The sequence below is a fragment of the Mobula hypostoma genome, chromosome 20, assembly GCF_963921235.1.
Source record: "Mobula hypostoma chromosome 20, sMobHyp1.1, whole genome shotgun sequence".
NCBI lineage: Eukaryota > Metazoa > Chordata > Chondrichthyes > Myliobatiformes > Myliobatidae > Mobula > Mobula hypostoma.
Window position 1 is genome coordinate 23818470 of NC_086116.1, and position 17478 is coordinate 23835947.

Consider the following 17478-nt stretch of genomic DNA (forward strand, 5'->3'; position numbering starts at 1 on the left):
ATTCATGTCTTATTGAAAAAAAATCTCGATTTATTTCATAATCTAGTCCATATATCTTATCCCAGATTATTCATTGATTATACATGCAGTTTATTTTATTACTAATCAGAGAAACTGAAGCAGTTTTAAAGTCATATATTCTATAGTTTGTCAAGGCATAATTGGACCTCACTGAAAATCCATCCCACTCTCTGAATTCTAACAATACATATAGCACACATGCTGTTTTACGATTAATGTTGTTTGCACAATTCTAGCTAATTTCTAATCACTTCATCAGCACAAAAAATGGTTTTAAAATTTAAATCCCTTTGCAAAATAAAAACTACATATACAGTTTTTTGCAAAGACTATCAAAAAATTACTCAGGTTATAAAATACAAGTGAAAAATTGGGAGTATCACAGACTAAGGAAAGTTATCATAATTGATGCACTTTATCAATGATTTAAGTCTCGCCCAAAATTCATTCTTTATGTGAATGTAACTAACCTGAATGACCTTAATAATCGGTATGATTTTCCTAGATCAGATACTCTTCTGCAAAGTGGTGCCACAGCTAATTCCATCTGTAGTATTGTAAGATAACAGTGTAAGTTCTAACACAACATATCAAATAAAGTAACTGCTTACTTTTATTGAACAGATAACATACATTATCAAACTGGTCTTTTAAAAAACTAAATGGCATAATTTATCTTGAATCTTTGATAAATGTAGACATTAAAAATGTAACATTTACAGAAAGTAGCAAAATAAACTTTAAATTTAAAAATTAAAATTTTATGTACTCTGACAACTGGAAAATTCTAGAGTCGTTTGAAAACTTCTTTAACCAAAACTTAACACTTTTTTTTAAGATAAGCATTACTGGTCAGATACAAAAATTCCATTGATAAAAATGATTAAATTGAACAAAATTCTAAATCTTATTTCATTTTTAAGAATCTATCTCTAAATTTTTCAGCAATTTCCCTTGTAATATCCTAGATTTATATTCTGAACACAAGCTCTCCTGCAAAGTATTCATATTAGACCTTGTCAAGCTTCTCAAATGCCTCAAAGTGTACATGATAATCTTGAAATATGGTGATTCCCACATTTGGGAAAGCAAAAGCCTGTATGCACAGCAAGATCTCATATATAATGGCAAACTTAACCGGCCAATAAATGCCCCCATTCTTTAATAAACCCTCAGTTTACCATCACAAGTGGAAAGTAGTGTATCCGATAAAGTAGCGTTCCCTTTCAACTGCCAGCATAGATTACATGCTGAAAATGCTATGCTTAATCCATAGCATTACACTGATGGATATCTTTTAGACTTAGATTTTTGTTTTAAATGCGTGAATGTCATGAGCAAGTCTATGAAGAAAGTTAAATGTTAGTTTAAAGTATGTCAAATAAATCAAAGAAATGAAAATGGGTAAGTGTAGTTGACTATGTACATCATTAGAATGAGATAACCTACAAGAAACAAAAATGAGGAAGAGATGAAAAGATAAACATAAATGAAAATAGCAGAAATGCACTGAATTATGAATAATTTTGTTTACAAACAGCACAACTATTTCACAATTGCATTATTTCCCTTAATGTAGGGTACCATTGACTCAAGAAAAATTAAAGCTACAAAACAAGTTATGAAAGTAGAGGCTGAACATGAATGAAAAGTAAAGCTACACCCACAAGCTCATTTTTAAAAGGTAAAATTTCTGTAACAGTGCAGAAAATTATGTTAAATTATAAATAGTTAATAAGAGCACAGAACAATTTTGTGGTTTACAATGTCCTTTTCTGTCATAGCAGTTAAATTTAGATCCCTCTGTTTTTAGAGGAACAACATGAGCAAGAAAACCTATCCCCAATACCCTTCATTCTTCCATCTATATGCTAAAATAAATCAGGATTTCCACATCACATTGGTGGGAGCTCCGTGCACCCAGTTTGGCTGCCATGTTTCTAACAACCACAAGTGATTTGGAACTTAGAGATGCAAGGTGTCCTATAAAAATACAAGCAGTTCTTTCTTTGGGAAAGTATGTAACTAAAAATATTTTGACTGCTAAAGAAAATAACCCAGAAAAAATATAAAAGGACGGAAAAGTATCCCAAAGTATGGAGGATGGAACTAAAGTCTAAAGTTGCTAAACGAGAGGGTTAAATAGTATTCTGCAGAAAGATTCAGTGCTGTTCTCAAAGCATGATTTTAGTGTGTAATAGATTTAGATAAGAAAGGGCAATCTGAAGTTGCAAAACAAAATCATGGATATTTTTGCAGACATGATTTCAGCTAAGTGATCACACAATCTATATTTACTCTTCACAACAAAAAGAGTAACATCACAAATAAGTTTTGTTTGGTGGTCTAGACAATAATGCGAAATTGAAAGAAAGAGCAGACATTAGACCTGTTACAGTTGCAAAGGAAAGGATAAAAGAAAAATATATGAGATTTTGGCCGGTTGGTGGCATAGTGGCATCAGCGCCAGACTTTGGAGCAAAGGCTCCTGAGTTCGAACTCAGCCGTCTCTCCAGGCACGCTTTCCATCTGTGCTGAGTTGAGCTCAAGCTAGCAACTCAACCTCATAAAAAAGAAATAGCTGCTACAGAAATATCAACAGCAAAAAGTTGATGGCCTATACTTTCTCGTGAATTTAAAAGGCGATTTCCTTTTTTTTTTAAATATGAGATTTTGCAGCAGATCTGAGCCATGTGGAAATCAAACAAGCAATGGATCATCTTGCTTATGACCATTTTGGTGGAGTCCCATCTGGCAAATACAAAGGCTATCAGAATGGGAGATAGTGAATAACATTTCAGAAAGACAATGGAGACATTATTGAAGAAACACTGGAGATGCTACTTGTCTGAACTACACTCTTCGTTAACTTTGCATTTCTTACATTGAAACACTTCTTTAATTTTCAGATTTCAAAATATAAGTCAAGATGGAGGAAACAAAAGCAACAATGATTGTTAGTTGTTACCTGTGCAAAGTCGGCAGCCAGTCTCATTTTACCTCCCTCACCAAGAGGTCTCAGTAGACTTGCATTACGAATAAATAGTTGAATAGTCCTCTGTGCAATATTTTCTGTACTGTCATATATGAAATCCACACATTCAAAATTTTTAAAGTAGTCACTCATGACTCGTGATATGAAACCTTGCAATTCTTTCATGTAAAGAGAGCATGGCACCTCTGGCTTCCCAGACAAGGACCTGTACGAATTAATGCAAGACATATCTTCATTTCCATTATTCTCCCAGAAGTAAAATAAATAACTTCACATCTATTAAATAGAATCGAAGTATTTTAATAGTACTTTGTAAAGTTCAAATGCATTTTGCTATAAAGATCCCCATTTCATACAAACTTCAATTCATATATTTTATGTCACACAAGACTAGTTAACTAAGTAGTATCATTTTGAGTTCTCATCTAATGCTCCACAACCCATTCCCCCACTGACACACTACTGTTAATGCACAATGTCTTTTTGATTTGGTAGTAGGCCCACTGATTGTTATTCTGTATCTCCCATGTTTGAGCTTTTCTTAGGAAGGCTGTTTTTTTTTTTAGCTCCAATCAGTTTCCTCAGCTACATCATTTGACCCTTCAACAACATTACTGCCAAGCCCCCATACTGTGTTCTCTCCAGCACCATCTCTCATTTTCATAAGGGCTGAGCCAAGCATCACAAGTACATCACTGGCAGTGAAATACTTTAGAATGCCAGAATCTGTCAAGGGCTATGTGATTCTAATTTATTTTCAGATCCTTCCAATGTCTCTTATCATTTTACATCACAGAGAAGGGAAGCCAAACAACTTTTTCTATGTTTAAGCAAGTTTCAAGTTCATTGTTGATGTAAGAAAGAAGAATTAGGGCACTGTATGGATGGAAATTGTAAACATATTTCGATAGAAAAAAACTAGACCAACCAAAAAAGATTATTGAAGAACTGAGTCAGTTTGGTGTTAGTATTGCTGGGCTTCAGGTGGCAAAAGACAATTGGAATTGGTTATTATTGTCACATGTACTGAGATACAGTGAAAAGCTTGTCTTGCATACTGTTCACTCAGTTACAATCATTACCTAATAGATTGAGGCAGAACAAGGCAGAATAATAACATTTCAGAATAAAGCGTAACAGCCACACAGAAATTGCAGTGCAAGCAAACAATAAGGCTGAAGAACATAACGGAGTACATTGTGAGGTCAAAAGTCCAATTTCTCATACTAGGCTTAATTTAATAGGCTCATTACAGTGGGGTGAAAGCCTGGATTTTGTATCTTCTATGGTGGAAGGGGGGAGAAGAGAGAATGTCCAGGGCGGGTGTGGTTTTTGAATATTCTGGCTGCTTTACTGAAGCAGTGAGAAGTATAGACAGAGTCCATGGAGAAGAGGCTAGTTTTCATGATGTACTGTATCAACAATTCTCTGCAGCACCTTGCGATCATGTACAAACAGTTGCCCCAAGAGAATATGTGATGGGGCTCCACCATTACTCGAATCTACCTGGAACTGCATGTTTACAGTCACTAAGCAGGAACATCTTAACTATGATATTGTCAAAAGTTGAATAATGAATTATGCATCTGTATGTGTTTGTTAGGTGAGCAGTTGTGGTATGTAGGTTTAGAACCTAACAACTGGGTATAAAATTGTGTAACACCATTGGGACAAAGTTCAAAGTAAATTTATTATCAAAGTACATATCTGTCGCCATATGTAACCCTAAGATTCATTTTCTTGTGGGCATACTCAATAAATTCATAATAGAATAATCATATCAGAATCAATGAGAGACTGCACCGACTTAGGCATTCAACCAGCATGCGAAAGACAATAAGCAGTGCATATACAAAAAGAAAGAAATAATAATAATAATAATAATAGAAAAATAAGCATTAAATATTGAGAACATGAGATGATGAGTCCCTGAAAGTGAGTCCATTGGTTGTGGGAACATTTCAATGATGGGACAAGTGAAGTTGTATCCTTTGGTTCAAGAGCCTGATGGTTAAGGGGTAATAACTGTTTCTGAACCTGGCAGTAAGTCCTGAGGTTCCTGTGACTTCTTCCTGTTGGCAACAGCAAGAAGAGAGCATGTCCTGGATGGTGGGACCCCCTAATGATAGATGCTGCTTTCCTGCGACGACATTTCGTGCAGATGTGCTCAATGGTGGGGAGGGCTTTACCCATGATGGACTGGGCCATATCCACTAGTTTTTGTAGGATTTTCCATTCAAGAACATTTGTGTTTCCATACCGAACTGTGATCCAGCCAGTCAATATACTCTCCACCACACATAGAAATTTGTCAAAGTTTTAGATGACATGCCGAATCTTTGCAAACTCCTAAGGAATTAAAAGGCGAGGTTTTCTACTAAGGGGGAAAAAATAAAACTTTGAATCGAGAGGAATCAAATATTAAATTGATTGTGAAATTTTATAATCTGTAATAAATACCCTGCAAAATCTTCTTGGTGCATTGTGATGATAATGGCTTCAACTGAATCTTCCACAGAATTTAGCAGTGGCTGTATTGCACTTCCCATGAGAGCTTGAATTGTCTAAGAAAAAGTTGAAATTTAAATCTAGTCAGTATCATAACAGGTAACATTTTAAGCATATGTTTTGTTTAAATTGTTAATTTAGAACACTGAGTGATACATTTCCAGCAGTATAACACTGCTTATTGTACAGCACAAAATTAATTTGCATGTGTTAATTAAAGACAAAGGAAGGTCAGCAGTACTGTAATTTGTTAAGTGAAAACAATGTTTAACTAATCTTACCCGGCTCTTTTACTTTGAAGACCTAGTTAGGTACAGTTGAGGAGGGTTTTAAAGTACATCTGAGAGGAAGAGATCACAATTTGGAGAATTTTGTGAAGAGAATTCTACAGCTTAGGGTCAAGGCATTTGATGCCTGAGCTACCACTGGTGGAGCCACTCAGAAGATTGCAAGAGGCCAGCTTCAAAGTGAAGCAAAGAATGATAAAGGCAAAAAGATGTTTCAGTTGAAGGTGTCATATGAAGATGGCAGTTTAGTGCAGAGGGTGAGGTTGATGAGACTACAGCAGTCTTAAAAATGATGGTGAGGATTTTAAAATTGAGATATTGTCAGAGTAGGAGCCAGTATAAATTGGCAAAACCAGCTACAACTGAGGGAAAAGAATGGAAGTTAAAATATGGGCAGCAGAGGTTTGGATGAATATGGGTTAACAAACTATGGTAGATGAGTCTGGTCAGATAGAGTAGTTGAAATGAAAGGTAATACGTTGAAATGCGGGTTTCAGCAGCAGATGTACCGGGACTGCAATAAAGCCAAGTGGTTATGCCTTTGCAGTACTGGAACAAGTGAAGGAATGAAAATGAGATTCAGTGTCAAAAACAACACCATGGTTGCAAACCATCCAGCTCTGCTTCAGATGGTTTCTCAGGATTGAAGCAGTAACCTTGAGGTTTGCATTTCCCATCTAAACAAACATTATAGTCATCTTCTCAAAAGTTATAACCTTCACCTGCAGTGTAGATCCCCTCCATTGAGATGAACTTCACTATGCCCATTAACTTGTTTCATTACATACTAGATTTATCCAAAGCGATACTGTTAACTGGCCAGGGGCACCTTATAGCATTAGAAGTGCTAATATTTATGTAGAGTTTCTCTGCACAGTCTTCGAATTGACCTCAGTGATTATATTGAAAAAGACAGTACAAACCACTGATAATCCATGTGAATGGAAATTTGATATGGCATCATGGCAATAACAAAGACTTAGTTTTCATTCAAAGGTCCTAATAAGCAGGAAATTTTTAAAAAATAGCCATTTCTATGAATAGAGAAGGTAGAATACTAACAACAGAACCAACTTACCTCCAGTGCTGTCCTAACTGTTTGTTCAACAGCTGAAGGGAAAGAACTCAGGGTAGACAGCATCTGGAAAAACAAACAACAGATATACTTATGGCATGTAGAACATCTTGTGGATATCTAAAATCATCTCTCAACTTCCTTTTCTCCAATGAAAGTTAGTTTCTATGCATCATTCATAACTTGGTGTTTGAAATTCCAGTCATCTTTACAATTTTACTCTACATCTCATAGCTAAATTTTCCCAAATGTAATGCCTACAATGTCCAAAGTACTTCACATGTAACACAGATGAAAATGTAACATTTTGAATGACTGATCACTTGTGGCTAAAATATTTACGCAATGAAGAAGACTAGTCACACTAGATTATGTGATTGTCACAAAACAACCATAAGCAAAATTCTTAAAACTTAATTGTGTTCTCCCTATTTGATAACGTCATGTGTTGCAGTGGAAGCCAAATGAAGAAAATAATATATCTTTGATAACCCTTTCACAAAGTTAATCATTAAGCAAGCATTACCTCCTGTATTCAAGTTAAAATGGCAACATTTTGCCTGTTTTTCTCCACTCAGCTCGGTCTAGAAAACAAGAATAGTTTTTGCCTCAAAGTAACGCAGGAATATTCATGAAGCTCCTTGAACTAGTTCACAAACATTGAAAAGTTCAAGTAAAGGGAATCTATGCTTTTCCCATTTCTTTTTAGCCAGTCTTTTGGATCAGTTGCTTCTACTACAGTTCTGTGAAATCAAACTTAACTGGGGAGTTGTGCGCAGGAACCATAGATAGAGGAGGTTAATGGTCAAGCGGTGGATGGACTGAATAAATTTTGGCACTCTCCCAACATATGGTCCTCACTGCCGGTCCAGAAAAATGCAAGTGCTCAGTGGTTTTCTACATACTTCTTTACCTGTTGTGCGTTCTTGGGCCAGCAATGCCCATGCGTCAAAGATCTAATATCTTTTCAAGCAGGTTTTGAGAACGTCCTTTAACAGTTTTCTCAGTCCTGGTAATCACTTGCTATGACAGAGTTCAAAATGATTAACATTAGGCCCTATTCTAGATCCCAGTTTTTACCTTTGTAGCTTAAGGAATTTTAAGCGTATTTCCAAATACATTTCTTCACTACTCTTACAGAGTCAGCTTCAGATTCTCACCCCTATTTGCATAAAAATACTTCTCAACTGCCCTCAAATCCATGGCATACATAATCTGTTTTAATAAATCAGCCCAAAGTCTATGTTCCATTCAGTTGAACATGTAGGGCTTTAAACTCCTCAGAGTACGCCAAGTGTGGTCATTTTTTAATCCCCAAGTCCTGAAAATGTTTTGGCTCAACTTTGAGCAAAACTTAATAAGCTTTCCTTAATGACCCTTTTAATAACGGATTTTCCATTTTCCCACCATGCAATGCTTCACAATAGTGCTGGAATCCTCCTTGAATTTTGAAGTTTGAGGCAGGAATCCATGTTAGGAGCAGGGCAGTGGGAAGAAATACGCATGTCTTTTTAAACAATAGCAAAATCAGACTTGTGTGAGGTGATAGTGTTAGGAGAGACACAGCTTTTGTGCAAATGTTTAAAAAAACAATATTTCAAATTATTCATTAATTTATCTAAAGGTTTATGAAAAGTGGTGAAAATTAAGGAATATACAAGCTGGTACATGTTATCTTACCAAAAATCTTTTCCATCTGCTGAAGAACATGCCAGAGACATTTCTTCATCACTATTAAATAATAAGTAAATAAAAACAGATTTCACACTCAACAATATATAGTAACACTTACCTTCAACACTGACTGATGCAATTTGTATAATGAATTCACGACTGCTACGTTCCTTCTCTGTCCTTCTGTTAGAGGCCCAATCACTTGACTTGCATCTCCTTGAGTACAGAGCTGTTAAGAAATTAAGTTGAACACAATTTCAAATACAATTACGTAGACAACTCTTCCTCTTTATCTCCTTAATGCCGCTTTGGTAGGATTCAAACTTGTGATTCCTGGTCAATAGCCCAGATATCTGGTTACCACATATAAACCACTGTAGCGTAGTGGTTAGCACAACAGTATTACAGCTCGGGGAGTTCCAACGCCGTCCGTAAGGAGTTTGTGTCTTCTCCCCGTGAACCACGTAAGTTTCCTCCAGGCGCTTTGCTTTCCTTCCACAGTCCAAAGATGTACCAGTTCAATAGGTGAATTAGTCATTGTAAATTGCCCTGTGATTAACCAAGGATTAAATAGGTGGGTTAATGGGCTGTGTGGCTCGTTGGTTAGAAGGGACTGTTCTGTGCTGCATCTCTAAATAAAATAAAAAAAATTCAGTAATGTGACCAGTATGCCACTGTATTTTGTATTCCATTTTGCAGTCCTACTCTAGATACTTAGTGGCCATAGTTACAGGGGGTGGTTTTGCTTTCCTATTTTTTCCATAATGTGAAACGATGTCATCTGCACAAACATTAAGAAATATAAGTAGAAAAAAAATATCAATTTTGTGTTTTCTCCCCTTCATAGACAAACTGTCAACAATCCTGTGAAGACTCCTGAATAGAATGTCAATGTTTAGCCTCCTTTGTTCTGTCCAGAAAATATAAAATATCAAAAGTACTAATTTAAAAATCAATCAGAAAATCATGACATGGCATATCTATAAACACAACACCTTCCCCACTGCCCCCACCCCCCCAATATTAGGCTACCTGTCCCTAGGATAAGACAGGATGCCGAATCAAAAAATAGAGTGGCATGATGGTCAAGCTAGTATTTAACCAAATGTCCAGATTACTGATCAAAAATCACAAGCTTAAACCCGGCCAAAGCAGTATCTAAAAAGAATAAAAAACTGCTATAGGTAAGGATGATGATTAATCTTCAGACTGTCATAAAAAAAAGTCCATAAAGAAGGTAATATCTCAGCCTTATCCAACCTTGTTTCTTTGAGATTACTGATGCACAAATAAGGGTGACTATTACTTGTCCTCTGCAGTGATCTTGGTTCAGGACGGAATTATACATAAATACCACATCTCAACTTTGCTAGCAAAGGCTCAATGTCACAAATGAATAAAAGGAACACCTGGTTCAATATGAGGCACAACTGACATGCATCACTGCCCTGTTATTCGATGTTGAAGATGACTAGGAATTTGGTGAATTAAAACTAAATCACATGATGTTTTAGAAGCAATGGTGTAGTCTATTATTTTTTCAGTCCATTAAGAAATTTACAGCCTTTGATCATTTTGTATTACAGGAACAACCCTGGAAATAGATCTATACCATACTTACTAGCTGTTCCGATTTCACTCCAAATAAATGAATGGTTTTAGCAACATTCTTTGCAACAGCCAGGCACAGATTTGGATCAACAGAAGCCACATTAAATTCACTGAAAACAGAGGAATTAATATATGTTAAAAACCATAATAAATTTAAATTAAAGTTAATTTTAAATTAAAAACATCATCTTACATTTTTAAATGTGTTTTAATGCAGCCTCACTTTCTAAAAATACTTCTGTTATCACAACCTGAAGAAACACATATACTAAACATACTCTGAGAGGCACCTTGAAATGATTTATCTTCAACTCATCCATGCGCAAAATTTGCCTGCAAATTTGTCATGGCCTGTAAAGTACAGAAAAATGTTGTTCAGTCCACCACATCCACATCGACCTTTCAGCTCAGCTACACAAATCCCATTTGCCTGCTTTAGAAATATATCTTTCTACTCGTGGCTTATCCAAGTGCCTGGCTAAATGGCTCTATAACATCATGATGGTATCCAACTCCAGCACCTCCTCTGGAAGTCGTCCAAATATTAACCACTTTGTGTAGAAAATATTTTCTTCAGATCCCCTTTAAGATTTCTTCCTCTCATCTTAAACTTGTGTGCTCTGGTTTTGATATGTCAATCCAATCTGTCAATAAACTAGCACTCTAATCCAGGCAACATCCCGCTGAACTGCCTCTGCACACATTTCAGTGCAAACACATCCTTCCAATCAACTGGAAACCAGCACTGCACCGAATATTCCGATTGTGGCTTAACCAGTGTTTTATAAAGTTGCAACACCACATTACAAATTTCATATTGTATGCACAAATTAATCAAGCAAAGCATGTCATATGCTGTCTTCACCGCTCTATATATCTGTGTTCTACTACAGATTTGAACCCCAGTGTCCCTCTGTTCACCGATATTCCTTAGTGCCTTACCATTTATTGGAAATGTCCTATTCCAGTTTGACTCCCCAAAATACATCACCTCATACCTGGTGGGATTAAATTAAAGTGGGGCTGAAGAAGGGGAGAAAAAAAGGATCGGCCATGACTGAATGGCAGAGCAGGCGAGATAGGCCAAATGGCTTAATTCTGTTCCTATGTCTTATGGTCTATATTCTGCTAAAAGATCTTGCATAACCTTACCACCAATTTTCATGTTCTCCACAAACTTACTTATCAGAACTCCTACGTTGACATTCAAGGCATTAATATATAATCGCCAAATGTCCAAACACAAATCCCTCCAACATACCACTAGTCACAGACTTCCAATCAGAAAAGCATCTTTCCACTACTACCTTCTTCCTCCTATCACCAAGACAATTTTAGATGCAATTAGCAGGTTTACTTTGGATCTCATGTTCCTTACATCTTCTGGACCAACCTATGATGTGATTCGTTTTGACAAGGTCCCTCATCATTGGCCAGTACAGAAGACCTAAGGCAGATATGATACCATCCTACTTTCAATCATCTTAGTCATCCTCTCAAAAAAAAACATAATGAAATTTGTGGTGCAAGACTTCTCGGTACAAAGTCATGCTGCCTATCTCCAATCACAAACAAATCTGCAGATGCTGAAAATCCAAGTGACACACACAAAATGCTGGAGTAACTCAGCAGGCCAGGCAGCATCTATGTAAAAAAGTAAACAGTTGATGTTTCGGGCCGAGACTCTTCATCAGGATTGGAGGAAAAAAGATGAGAGGTCAGAGTAAGAAGGTGGGGGGAGGGGAGGAAGAAATACAAGGTAATAGGTGATAGGTGAAACTGGGAGGGGGAGGGGTGAAGTAAAGAGCTAGGAAGTCGATTGATGAAAAAGATAAAGAGCAGGAGAAGGGGGAATCTGATAGGAGAGGACAGAAGGCCATGGAAAAGGGAAGGGGAAGGAGCACCAGAGGGAGGTGATCAACAGGTAAGCAGATAAGGTGAGAGTGAGAGATGGGAATGGGGAATGGGGAATGGGGAAGGCATTACCAGAAGTTTGATCAGGTGAGTGAAGGAAATGGTAATGGGGAATGGTGAAGGAAAGGCTTCCAGTAATGCCCCCCCTCCTCATTCACCATTCCCTTCTTTATTTCAGCCCTCCCTCTCTCCCAGTTTCACCTATCACCTACTACCTTGTATTTCTTCCTTCCCTCTCCCCACCTTCTTACACTGACCTCTCATTTTTTCTCTCCAGTCCAGGTGAAGGGTCTTGGCCCGAAACATTGACTGTTTACTCTTTTCCATAGATGCTGCTGGTCAAATGAGTTCCTCCAGCATTTTGTGTGCATTGCTGCCTATCTCTAATTAGGCTCTGCTTTTCCCAAATGTACTTAAATCATATAGCTTGGGAATCTCCCTACCACTGAGGTTAAGGTTTGCTAGACTGTGATAACCTGGCCTATCCCTGCTGTTTTCTTTAATAAAGGAACAATATTAGCTAGCTCTCAAGTTTTCTGCATCTCATCTGTGGCACAAGGACATGGAGTGTAAGTGTCTTTACTCCCAAAATGTTCCGCATCTCCACTCCAATCTGTAGTTAAATCCATTACTGATTCCGAAGAAAACACAAGGAACCAAGCAAAAGTCCAAATTTTTGTTTACTGCATGTGAGATTCCTACTTAAAATTATGCTTCATCATGGTCCAACCTGAATGTCACATTCTGACCTTAGAATAAATCAGCTGTGAACTCCTCTTGAAACAGAGGAATTAATTACTTCTAATCAAATGTCCTTCTCAGACAGAGACCTAAAAAAACCTTACCAATTTGCGCTGACTTAAAATCAGTTGCAATATGACGATGAACAAATCTTCTCACACCAATTAAAATTCTCAGCTTTTCTTCATGATATTCTAATTTTCTACAGCTTTAATGGACTTTGTCAGGGAACAAATGATGTACTTGCTTAAAGTTTAAGTAGAAATTCAGGAATGCAATCAAAAAGGGGTGCAAAATACTCTGTAGCAGAGATGTGGAAAAATCCCACTTGTTGGTAAAATCCGCAGATGACATTTTATCTTTGATATTTTATAAGAGGAATTTGGTCTATGAAAATATTGTAAGCCTTAAAGTGGCAGGAGTTCTGCAGCAAAAAATATTATGCATTCAAACCTCAAGTTAAGGAACTGAAAATAAGCAAAAATGATTGGGCTGATTTATTAATATGTGAAGTATACTTCAGTATATAAGAAAGGATGAAGCTTTTTAAATAATGCTTCAATATGTCCCTATACATAGAATGTATTGAACTCAGCTCAAGCTGCAAAATGTTCCTCCGATGTACTTTATACCTGTTAAGATGACAACTGCTCGGCAGCAATTAAAATTTAGAAATCAACTACTTCACTTAACTCCAGGTATAACTAAACAGCATCTTGTGGACACATTTGTAGTTCCATTTTAATAATTAACAGAAGTTATAATCTATCCATGGAAGCTATTGACACAATGAAGAAAGCCATGAACACCGCCAGAGTCGTAGGTCCTTCATTGCTACGTGAAACGCCAACGGTGTAAAGGGCAAAAGAGAGAAAGATAACCAAAATATTTGAAAGCTGAAGTATATGAGATCATTGCCTCCAGGGAAATTTGCACCACCTTTAAAATTTTGATTCTGATTCACAACAGTTTTCAATGAAGCTCACAAGTTTTCAATGCTCAAAGATAAATTCTTAATTGATATTCTGATTAAGACACCATATAATGCTATTAAAACCCACCGAAATGTAATTTAAGCATGTAAGCATCATGCATAGCTAAAGAAATACAAGATTAAATAAGCAGTTCTTTTGTAGTTATATAGATATTAACATTCATATCCTGAAACAAAACCAGAAAATACACATGAAATACAGCAGATCCATTAGCATTCAACATGGTCAAGTAATATACAGATGACAACTTTTTGATAATTATAACAGTTAAAACTGTCTTTTTAAAGTAACAAATGAAGCTTTTGAAAGTCAGCATTGCTTCTACTTCAAATCTATACTTTGATAAAAATCTTTTTTTTAAATCACAGTTTTACATTTAAGCTCCCGATTCACTGTTGTAGAAAACAGGAATATATTTGTAATTAAATAAAGTCTCAGATAATTGTAAATTCAATTTCACTGAACTATAAAAACAGTGAGAATTAAACTCATTATATGCCATTCTTACTGGGCACTTGGCCAGTGAGCTCTGATTTATTTTTAATTATATAATTCCAAAAGAAATTGACTTCAAGCAAGTGATTTGCAAGTACCCATAATATTTAATAAGAGTGAAGGGAAAAAAAAACTATCAAACTTTGATGTGCAGCCCAACTTATATATGCCATTGTAATGGATAACATGGCATTTAATCTTTTCATATTTTCTTGGTAATCAGTCAAAACAAACTGCTAAAGGAATGCAAATGGAATTCAGTAATTTATGATAATAAGTAATAAAAAAGTTAATTAGTTCATGCATACTTTATTTTACAAAATGCCCTACCTTGTAATTGTTTTAATGATGCTATCAAGTTCATCATCTGAAGGAGGATTACGTCCCCCAGGAGGAAAGACAAGATTGATTGGATCAAACAGACGTGATAATGACTTCGAGAGGTAGGCAGATTCATAGAATTGTAGAGAATCTTTCAAGGACTTTTCAGGGCTGAGGAAATGGTTAGAATTATTAGTAGTACAATAACTTTCACAGCAATTATAATAATTGAAAATATTTGGTCAGAACTTCTTGAGTACAGCCTGCTCACTAAAGTCCTCATATAACCAGATTCACCTGCACTGAGTATTGAGGTCTGATCTTACTATTTATGCCTGGGAGCCTAGTCTAGTGGTAAGTAGGGTCAGCATACTGCTGAGGCCTCCACTTTGTAATGTTTGAAAGTGCCTCTCAAGCAGTTAATATTTAAATAACTTCGACATTTAAAGACTATTAAAATTGATTTAAATAATTAAAATCAGATTTAAAAAATCAATGAAGTAGAAATTATTATAAACATGATACTAAACTAAAGGTGTTTAAACTCCCTCTCTTTCAGAAGCCAAGAAACCTACTTAAAATAGATCTAAATGCAGGAGATCCGTGAAAGTTCAGCCATTATTTCTGTGCAAATGGAGGAATATTGGCTAAAACGTGGAAAATTCAGCAGATAAAAAAATTTCTTCCCCAATGTATTGCATTTTTTTGTTGCCATAACTAAGCCAACATCACAAAGTTTGCCTGTATCTCAAGGTTAGCTCAACAATTTAAGCATTACATGCTTGAAAATGCAATAATTGTCTAGCAATAAATCAAAATGAACAATGAATGCAGTGTACCATTCCTCCTCAAGATACATTTTTCAGTCAAGTTCAAATTTGCGTATTGTTGTTATAGGCACACAGGGTATAAATGCCATGAAAATTAGCTTTTTGCAGATGTGGTACAATATATTACAAGATGAGAACAAACATGAGTTAAAAAACTTAAATTAACATATATTATACATAACTTACACGTTATGTCAACCCGAAGCTGCAATCCTTAAGCACAAAGTTACTCTATTCACCATATCTTGGCAGACAAAACACTCCTGGATTTTAGATTATTAAACAGAAAGAGATACAAATGGCCACCATGGTGCAGAGGTAAACATAAAAGTGCACAAGTGACTAGAATTGGACCAACATCATAAATGTCACAGAGATAATAAATCAAAACACAACTTACTCATAATCCTGCTTCTTCAACATAAATATATCTTGTGCATCTTCATCCTCCAGTGGAAATTCAGGAGGCAAGTCAGAAAATCCTCCTGTGGTTACACTACTTTGTATACTGTGGCTGTACTGTTGCAAACGTTTCCATAAGTCATTATATAACCGCAACAACTTTGGGTATTCTCCTTCAAATGCTTGCTTCAGAAATGTAGATGCTGAAAAAGATAGCTTTACATCCATAAGGCTAATCAATACCACCAGCTATTTTCCACTTTAGAGAGGTATAGATTATCTCACTGCAGTACTGCCAGCAGCATTTATCTATAGACTGTTCTTGAGAATAAAATAATTTATCTCCTAGATTCTAAAAGCTTGGATTTGAAAATTTCTTTCTGACCTAATAACCAATTCTCTGGGGTAGCCAATTAACTTTTCCCACATTTTCATATTATTTCCTATATTTTTAATTGCATTTCCAAATTATATTCTGTAACAAACATCAGGCATTTTACTTTTTTGCTTTACGTAAATATGTACAAGCCTTGGTATCTTCAAAGGTGGATGCTTTAATGCTTTAATTGGGTAGCATTTACAATGTTATATGACTTTGTATAGTGAATAAAGTAGAAATTTATTCCACTTTATTCACTATACAAAGAATAGAAATGGGAAATAAAATACTAAGTGATTACAAAATTTGCATATTCTTGGCAGACAATCAGCTCTTGTTAGAGTTAGATGGCAAATGGGGTCTCAGCTGTTCAGAATCTTTATCAATGATTTGGATGAGGAGATCAAGGTATGCTGAAGCCAGCTGGCAGCATAGACCATGAGGAAACTACAGGGATGTAGAAAGACTTTCATTAAAGTCTCTCATTATACCATTCCATAAACTGAAATATCAATTTTAATTTTACTCAATGCTTTTTTTTTAAAAATCAGGTATCCTCTCTTCATTTTATGAAATTAAACTAGAATGATTTAATTTGAATAAATTTGAGGGTTAACAACAATAGCAGAAAACTAAGAGAAAAGCTTCCACAAGTATTCTAATATGTGAAGCTATAAACTCACCACTTTAAAAAAGTGCACTTTTGCACACATTTAATCTAACATACAGAAAATACAAGTGATGGAAGAACATAGACTATTCTTTTCCAGAGATCAATTTAATTTGGCACTACTGAAGAGCACTTTGAAGTTTGATTCCTTGAAGCAAGATGACTCTAGAAAGCTTTGAGCGCATCAGGAATTAGAAAATTCCTATCCAAATTAAGGTTCAGAGATTAATTCTTACATAATTCAGTTTTGATCAATTACTTTTTAGTTCAATTTTCCTTGTTGTTTTATACAGAAATCCATGATGAGTCCAATGCATATTGTTAGATAGCTCAAAAGTTGAAAAAGGTAACCATGATGAATCAGCAAATAGAAAGCTAGATAGGAATTAATATTCTTCATACAGTATTTAATTGCCTCTTAATATTTTGTCCCAAACACTAAAAGAGACAGACTAAAATCATAATGTTTAACCATGTTAATTAACATTGGATTAATGTCTTTAGATGGAATTATCCATACTTTCCACATGCCTAGTACTGTGCACATGTGTAATGTGTAT

At 35.7% G+C, this 17478-nt stretch overlaps 1 protein-coding gene across 2 annotated transcripts in view; it reads right to left on the reverse strand.

Moving 5' to 3' along the window:
• The window catches only part of cog5 (component of oligomeric golgi complex 5), a 115521-nt gene that overhangs the window by 14109 nt on the left and 83934 nt on the right, over positions 1-17478 (reverse strand). For both annotated transcript variants that reach the window (XM_063072545.1, XM_063072546.1), the window contains 8 exons: positions 15868-16072; positions 14647-14808; positions 10182-10281; positions 8679-8789; positions 6890-6952; positions 5477-5580; positions 2990-3221; positions 492-568 (listed from right to left, as the gene is read on the reverse strand). In XM_063072545.1, coding sequence (XP_062928615.1) covers positions 492-568; positions 2990-3221; positions 5477-5580; positions 6890-6952; positions 8679-8789; positions 10182-10281; positions 14647-14808; positions 15868-16072 — 1054 coding nt within the window. The remainder of the gene's footprint in view (positions 1-491; positions 569-2989; positions 3222-5476; positions 5581-6889; positions 6953-8678; positions 8790-10181; positions 10282-14646; positions 14809-15867; positions 16073-17478) is intronic.